The sequence below is a fragment of the Heptranchias perlo genome, chromosome 15 (assembly GCF_035084215.1).
Source record: "Heptranchias perlo isolate sHepPer1 chromosome 15, sHepPer1.hap1, whole genome shotgun sequence".
NCBI classification, from domain to species: Eukaryota; Metazoa; Chordata; class Chondrichthyes; order Hexanchiformes; family Hexanchidae; genus Heptranchias; species Heptranchias perlo.
Window position 1 is genome coordinate 24,138,354 of NC_090339.1, and position 9,189 is coordinate 24,147,542.

The following is a 9,189-nucleotide window of genomic DNA, read 5'->3' on the forward strand; positions in this document are numbered from 1 at the left end:
CAGACAATATGATATCACTACATCTGATTTCAATAGGCAAAAATAGAAATTAGGCAATCCATATTGTAGCATTCCAGAATGCTACATGTTAGCTTGACATTTTCTGTGGAAATTAAGCAAACCCAATTTGGACGGGTTTTTGTTGAGAAACTAGACAGAAATCTTTCATGTTTGTCCAGGTGAGATCACTTTATAATTCTGTTAACAATTTACCATTAGTTCTTATCTGTTGGGTCAATGTTCCTAGTTTGTTAGTTTCGTAGTATTGCATGTATTATAATCTTAATTATTAAAAGTAATTTGAAATGGAATGTCTATTACTGAGAAAAAATGAAAATGTAACTGAAATACTGAATGTAACTACATCTAACTAGAATCATCAAACCTGATGAACCACATCTGACTGGAATCTTAAACTCTAGCAAACTATGTCTGACCAGAATCTTAGTAAGCCACTTTGAATCAGAATCTTGTTACCTGTCAAAGTTTGAAAAGCTGCTTTGCATTTGTGCACCCTCTAAGCAGAATGTAATAAACATTATTTCACTTCAGTTCAGTTATTTGAAGAGGTCATGCTAAAAATTACAACATATGGTAAAACCTTTCCTTATAAAACTTTTTATTTAAATCTTTTCTTAATAAGTAGTTTTTTTCAACGCAAAAAAAAAAAAAATTCTTCTTTAAAATTGCCTGGTTATCCTAAAGCAGTCTTGCGTTTTCCCACCTAGCACAGCCGAGAATATCATTAGCAAACAACCAAAGAGATTAACGGAGTCATAGACTCTTTTGTCGTATTTGAATATGATGTCGGTCTGGTTTGCGTGGCTGTCTGGACTTTTAGAGTCAGTGAAATGGTCATTAGAGTGAATGGAAAGGCTGCCAATAGTGCCTACCACTTTAGACTGCCAGAGCCCTGTTTGAAATTTCTGCAGTGGAAAAGCAAATCCTTTTTATTATATTTTCTCAAATACGGTATCATCATGTAACAACTACATTGCATTATATCGATGATGTAATTGAACTGACCAAAGAGTTAAATAGCTAAGAACATTATCTAGAACAATTTTATGTACATCAGTTGATGTCAAACACAAAATGGAACAGTTATACTGATTAGTCATTGCCTGATATGGATGGTAGAGTTTCGTGGCCAACCAGTATCACATCTGCTTAATTCCTGCTACTGTTTAACCCTGCATATATTTCCAATATAAATGACACTTAAAAGTGATCTGCCTGATCAGAATGACATATTTATTGCCTCATTCGCTGGCCTTACATGCAGGCTGAAAAATCAACATTTGAGTCATAAATTTTCTCCACAGGCAATACTCTCTGCATAAAAACAGCATAGACTGGCCTTTGCCAAGGCTGAACGTGATGTCTTAAAATGCACCAAGAGCTGATTCACCAAGTAAAAGCAGACATCCAGTAGATGCCTTTTGACATTGTAAAACTAGTGATGCATTTGCACAGATCAATAGCACTGGTTTAAATTATTGCACTTTCCAAAATTTCGATTAATAAAATTGTTTTTACTTTCCAGAATTTTAAGTCTTTTGGCATTTCGAAAGGATAATTTTGAATATTCAGGTGAACAAATGTTTGGTCGATTATATACCATTTTCAAAGTGTAAAAGAGAGATTTATTTCATATTGTCTACATAGTTGAGTCAGGCCACCATTTAAGATTACAAATATTTAATTTACATGGCAGAATAAGAATTAGGACATTTTTGAGTCCCTGAAGCATCTTGTAAAGGCCATACACAAATACCACATAGAAACAAACAAAATTGATCAGATGGATCATAATACTTTGCAGTGACTCCCCACAAACAGTGTAATTTGAGTTTGATCACAAATCTACTGTTTTGCTGCTGTGGAAGGTGATGTAAGATGAACAATTACACAGTGTGCTTGTTAATTTTTAGTGTCGTCTTTAAAGAATTGATTATTGATGTTTCTACATCAATCAAATAAATGAAGGCCCTGATAAAATGAATTCTTCTCTCCCAATCTCCTGGCATGCTACAAAATATGTACAAATTATAGCCTAATGTTTTATTCTTGCAGGGGTAAATGCTTATAAAGTATGCCCAGCAAATTTGACAAATCTAGGTCTTAAGATTCCATGTTTACTCTTCAATTTCCATCTAATCAACTGGAGATGTGATGACAATGACATTCTGAAAGGCATGCTAACATTGATATTTTTAATAATTAGCAATTCATTAAAGTGCTTAATGCTACTAACATTATAGGTTCATCAAATTGTCTAAAACTACTTCTCTGTCATTGTTTGCACCTTTCTGCACATATTTGAAATTGTCCTGAGAAACAAAATGTCATACAAGACACGAGTGGATACTTGTAAATATGGAGGCAACGCAAGAGCATCCAACATAGTGGCAGCATGAAACTCCTCATTATTTCTGCAACAACACTTGTTTTGGAACAGTTTCAACGACACAATCTCCTTCTCTGCAATTATATGTTCAATTTAATTAATTGGAACTTAATACAGTCAATCAGATTGTTACTTTGTGTGAGCAATTTAAATTCAGCGTCTGAATTGTTTTCAGTGTCCAGGGGCTTACGTCAACTGATTTCTTCTTCCTCACCACTACCTGTAGCATTGTTGTGTCTTAGTAGGGGGTGGGGGATGGATTTATATGTTATAATATATCCAATCCTGTGGTGAGTGCAGATTTGGCATATAGTTTCACAAACATATCATTAGTCTTTAGACAGAGTTTATTTGGTATCACATTTGTATTTTTGTTCTTGTTTTTATTTAGTCAATGTGGATAAGTTCTTGAGTTTCTGTCATCTGCCTTGGAATTCCTCTGCCTCAAAGTTTTGGTTGGTTTCCATTGGCATATAAGAATAAGCAGTGATACAATTCTAGAATCGTTGGGCTTATGTTTACAAGGCAGTTAATACTGAAACTTAAGAATTTATCCACATTGACTAAATGAAAATGTGAACAAAGACACAAATGTGATACCAAATAAACCCTATCTTAAGGCTAACAATATGTTTGTGAAACTCTATGCCAAACTACTAGTCACTACTAAAGGTGTACATTAATTGTCCAGTCTGTGGCCAGGCAGGGGCAGGTTTAGACCTCCAGTTTTTAATTTGAGTAAATAGATGCTGCATTTAGTTCGAGTCAGAATAACATGAACTCAGTGTGATTTTTGTGCTTGGGTTTAAACATAGGGCTGCCCCAAGCCTGTCCATAAGGCAGGACATATTAAATTAGTTGCCTGACGCATGCACCAACTGTTGACTTGCAGTTAAGATCCACAGAAGATTTGCAATCAGCCATTTATACCAATCTGATGCAAATCTCCTGCTTTGCAACCCAGACAGGTCAATGTTTTTACTGTGTGTCAAAATCACATTTACTTCCTCAGTGGTATTTATACACATTACCCTGACCCATGGCAGTTGCAAAGTCATTTCTTGTGTGAATTTTTAGTAACATTATAAATGTGGCTTCTAATTTAACCTTGATGGATAATTAGAGGTTCCTGTTAAGTAACCATTAGCTTAAATCACGAGAATGTTATAATTCTGTAGTTACTGTGGTCATTGGTGCTGGCAAACAAAAGCACTGTGTCTGGAAAAAATGGATAGGGACCTTTAACTGGAAGTTATCTCGTGCTTCCTTTATAGTCTAGGGAATGGGGAGTTATCCTTAAGGTTCCCAACTGTTTTTTGACTGATGCTTAAAATGTAGTTACGTTACAGTACTTGGCAAAAATCATTTGGGTCCTAAAAATTAAGAACACAAGTATTACAAGATAAACATTTAAGCTAATTTACATGGTTAACTTAAAATGCTTACCTTTTGTATAGTACTTTTTTATTAACATGTTTCTGCACTTTAAACTCCAAACAAATTCAATAGTGAACACATCAGAAAATTCCATAATGGACCACTTTCGCAACATCATTTAAAATCTTCAAATTATAATCTGCAATCTTCTCAGATAGGTATTGATCTTGTCTTTTTTATCATTTCACTGTATTTTAGACATAAGAAATTATAATCAGCAATTATAAAACAATCAGTGGCTTTAAAGAAAATACGGGAAACCCACACAATGCATTGCTACATGTTTCTGAGACAAAAATCCCTTATTTTAGCTAATCTTGTATAACAAATCCTCTCCACAATTCTATTATTGTGGACAATGCAAATAATATATTATAACCTTGGGTGTGTTATGCAGAAGATTTTTATATGGTATTTCACAAGTGAAGGAGCCATAGTGTTATTTAGATAACATGATTTCCTATGTTGCTTGTGACTCAAAAATAAAGCATAAGTTTCAACATCCAGTATCATAATTTTATAAACTGAAACACGGAACCTCTTACTCGGATTAGTAACACAAATCATAGGAAAAAAATCTCCCATTTCAGATACTTTGATCCCTTAAAGTAACTTATCTAACAAAGAATGATTAAAGAGCTTGGGAGACCCTTATCTCCCTACTCCATCTATTGTGTTTACAAAAGAAACCCTCATGTTATTTTTCCTCTCTTCAAGCTGCCACATGAATCTAAAATTTAACTTTATTTTATCAGCTGTGCTGAAACTGTAAGCCAGGTGTTCTGAAACCTACCCACGCTCTGGAAATCACATCAGGGGTATGGATTACTCCTATTGTGGCTTCAAAGAAAGCAATAAAATGTTCTGCATGTTCTCCTTCATGTTCCTTAATTTCTTTCATTTTATTTGAGCACCCAGAACAATTCTGAAAGACATTAAGCCTGAAAAGAGCATGATACAGACTTGTGCTTTTAAATGAAGAACCCCCCCCCTCTCCACAACCACCGAAATCACATTGCTTTCAGTTCGAGAGAGTCTCAGTCAGTTACATTCGCAATATGTTAAGTCAGGTTTCTGTTACTGACCTATACCAACCAACTGGCTTAAATATATCAAAAGGTAATGCCTGCAAAAATGCCTTTTTTTGATTAATCAAAAAGCAACGTTCTGGTGCAAAGACCAAGGTCATCTGCCAATAACTGAAAAGTAATGTAGTAAATCATTTGTGCTTCACAAATAAATTCCACATCAGTAATTAAAACCACGCTTCTTGGCTTGTGCTATCAGCTCATCAAATTCATTCCTCATCTAGAATAACAGATCCACATCTGCAGTCATTATACCACGCAAGATAAATCAATCCACTGAGTGATGCTTTGGGGCATCATGTCTCCCTTTAAATTTCACTGTATTTATTTCCCTGTGACACGTTTGACATTCTATTTACTGTAGGCAAATGGAAATCAACATAGTATATTGCAATCAGTGTACAAAATATACTTTGATTCAGTCCTGTTAAAAGTATTGTCTGCTATTTACACTGATTAATGCCGGGTAAGTTACTAACTTGGACCTCTATTTCTCAACAAGTTTAGTCAAAATTTAAAATTCTGGAAGCTATCAAATGATTCTAAAATTCTTAAATGTTTCCTAACTTCATTAATTTTGTTGTAGAAATAAAAAGTGTTCATGTATTTTGTTTTCTTGGCTATGGTGCATTGTAATTCATTCAATATTCATCACTGGAAGAATCCTGTACAATTTCTGTTATTCTAATTGTTGCCTTACTCCCAAAACCAGCACACCTGAAAAAGGTCAGATATGTGGCATTTTGTTTTTCATATAGGCAGTACTTAAAGAAATAGTAATGAAGCTTATCTAACCTCAATTTTTGTTAAAATGTATATTCGTATACATGTTAACGTGTCTCTTGCAGGCTACTTTCTGGGATTATGAATGTCAGTTCCAATTTTATGCATTCCCGATTGCATATACCCAGATTCAGAAACATCTATTCAAGACATCACTCCTAATTAGATGATTAGTGCTCCGAAGGATGGTAGATGGGTCATTTACATAATTTAATCATAAAAAGTTAGCAATGCATATTTCTATATGCATTTGTACAATTATCTTCCCTCCTCGGGCTGTGATATTAATGTGATTAAACAATATTTCTGCAAACAGGCAAGTGTGTACTCTATTAAACCGATGCTAGAGGCAAATGAAAAATTAATTTTTGAAGACAATCAATTTTTTTAACATGGCTCTAATAAATATAACCCATCTATGACACTGTGGTAATACTTCCGAAGTGTACTTTGCAAAAGGCAAAATGACATGGGGCTGGAAACTATGTGGTAGAAAATACTGCTGAGCCATTACACCTATGTATAACAATACAACAGTGGAAAAAATGCACAGATGTTCATCAGTAATGCAATTTCCATCCAATTTCCTAAATGCAGTCCCTAAGTGCAAAATAGCTTAACGTTATGTTTAGCTTGCAGTTCTTCAATAAATAATGAATGCAATAAAACCTGCAGATCAATTTCAAACCGAGCAATTATAAAGGATTGTTTTACTCGCCTACCATTACTGATCTGAAAAGTTTTGTTTTAATTCAATGAGTTTGACAGGTCAGTCGGTTGCAAAGTTATAGTCTCCCAGAAACCTAGCTGGCAATGCATGCTTTCCATTTATATATCTGTCAGGATAACAAGCTAAGAATAACACAGAGACATCAAAACATGCACAGAATCCATATCCGAGGCGATTCATTTAGATCTGCTCCCATTGATTTATTGTACAAACTGCAACATCTGCAGTTTGAAAAGACGCTCTGGAAAATTAATTCTCGATCAATTCAAATGGAACAAAAAAAGTGCACCAGATAAATCAACCCGCGGTTTAGTTTGGTACCTTCGTTTATTCTGCATCTCGAATTATCTGAAAATTTGTGAATGTCTTTAGCACTTTGGAGTAAGTTTTTTTGTTTTGCTGATTAGAAATGACAACAGCGAGTCCTGCAGGCTGAAACAGAAAGTATACAACCCCCAGCAAAGCGGCACCGATGCACGATCGCTATAAACCGAAAAGAACGTTACGGTGTCTTAGAACAGCAGATTATGAAATAATAAGCCACCTTTAGCTGCCTGGTTTAACTTTGCGCGATCAGGACCATTGTGCTGGTGTGGAGGATATCCTTGTGTTAGTTTAACACATGTACAACACAAGCATAAAAGCGATGTTATCACGTACGTGCCACGATGGATATCATGTGTTCCTTGTAAAACGATGAACAGATATAATTAGAAAATGGTTTCATATCGGATGACTGTACTCGCATTCATTTTGCTGTTATGGGTTCCATGGTTGCAATAATAATATAAGGAGGGTTCAAGGGGAGGGCGGGTGAAAGAGTGAAACTGAAACGTGACTGGGGACGACAGAAGAGTTTGCAGATTGTATAAATGCCAGGGCTGGTGATTTTTTCTTCAATACTCTCCGATGGATCTGTCGCCAAGCGAGAAACGCCACGATGTTTCTGATCATTGAAAACCCCCATTGACCAGTGTCTAAAATTCTCAAACAGGTGACAATGGGGAAGGGGAGATGGGGGGAGGGAGAATAATGAAAGAAAGAAAAGTAATTAAGAGTGGGAAGAAAAGAAAAATGCAAGAGAAAAAAAAGAGATCGAGCTTACCTTGCGTTGGTGCAATCGTTGAACAAAGTTTCAAAGTCTTTCCTGGATACGAGTTTGCAACGGTTGACTCCGGGCTGGATGGCTCCGAGTCCTCTGAGGATCCTGACCTGCTCCACGGTGCAGACCACGGGCGTTATATCCAGTCTCTTTAACTTGGTGTAAACCGTATGCAAACCGCCCACCAGATGCTTGAGGAAGAGATCAAAAACCTGCGGGAGGCAGATCAGCTCCTGCCCGTCCACATTGAAAGACGCCACTTTGACTCCACGGAGCTCGACCATCTTACACTCGTTGTTGCTGCTGTTGATATTGTTATTAATGTTACTGAGTTTGGGGGATTCAGAAGGGCTGGTGTACACAGAATCGGTCCGGAACAAGCCTCCTGTTAATGGGGTGGAGGTGGGTGTGAGAGGGGGCGGTGGGATAACGGGAGCTGACACAGCCATGGCCACTTTTCCACATGTACTCTCTCTGTCTCTGCCTCTCTCCCTCTCCCTGTATCTGTGTAATGTAGTAAAGAAATGAGTGAGAGGAGCCGCAGTCACCTACTCTTCTCAAGGACTACGCCCCCCTCGCCTGACTGACAGCGCCCACAGCCAATCCGCCGCATCGCTGCTCCCGGTATCGTTTCCCAATTGTACGTTCGCGTTGGGAATTCACCAATCAGGACGCGGAGGCGGAGCTTGCTGCTGCCCTTCAGTCAAGTACGTGCTAAGCATGCATCAATAAATCACTGAATGGACAAGAGCCATTCCGTTTGGCTTCAAATCTGTACTCCCTCCCAAGTTTGCGAAAGTTCGTAGAGGTTTGAAAATTACATTTTTTACCACATCACGTCTGAGCATTTACATATTTTGTTCTCCTGTTTAATAAATGCTTATTTAAATAGATATTAAGTCTGTAAGGTCACTCATGTCAGGACTGATTTGAATGGATTTAAGACGTCCCGCCTTCCATCATCCTCTTAACTAAAGAGTCTCTGATGGGGGATATTTTAAAGTGTGTAGACGTTTTAAAAGCCTATTTTTTAAATCTTTTACACACGGGACACCTATTGAGTCTATTGAGACTGGAGATTTTGGCTGATATGAAGCATTTTTCAATGTTCATTTCTTTTTTTCTGGAGAATACATAGCTTTCGGAGACACCGCGTTTCATTCTTACATCCAAAGGAATCTGCATTTTTAAAAATCTAACGTCGTAATGTCACATATGGTATGCAATAAAATAATTAGTGTGTATATTCAGATCAAATAGAACGTAGAAGAACATTTGATTAAACAAGGTACCAAATGTGAAACGTAGCTGTTTTTAGAGTGCATTATGTTCTTCAGATGCCGCCTTGTGTTTGGTTCATCTGAAACTTAATTCGGAATTATACAGCCCTAGATGAGTTCATGAATAGACTCGGAATCGTCTTTAAAACACACAAAGTAGCAGCCTAATGGGCAATCTTATGTCTTGTTTAAGATGAAATGCTTGGTAATACACCCTTTTTCTTTTAATAGAAATGAATCACGTCTTGGTGTGATCGAAATCCAGTTAACGTTGCCGTAATGCTCAAAACCGAAATCCTAATAAATATTTGAAAGTGAACAGTTTTCAAAGCGTTCAACGGTGTAATATTCTCCAACAT

The 9,189-nt window shown here is 36.6% G+C and overlaps 1 protein-coding gene across 4 annotated transcripts in view; it reads right to left on the bottom strand.

Annotated features, from left to right (window-relative positions):
* The window catches only part of dacha (dachshund a), a 312,302-nt gene extending 304,223 nt beyond the window's left edge, over positions 1-8,079 (bottom strand). For all 4 annotated transcript variants that reach the window (XM_067996893.1, XM_067996890.1, XM_067996894.1 and 1 more), the window contains exon 1: positions 7,554-8,079. In XM_067996893.1, the coding sequence (XP_067852994.1) occupies positions 7,554-7,999 (446 nt within the window). In that variant the 5' untranslated portion in view covers positions 8,000-8,079. The remainder of the gene's footprint in view (positions 1-7,553) is intronic.
* Between the last annotated feature and the right edge of the window lie 1,110 nt (positions 8,080-9,189).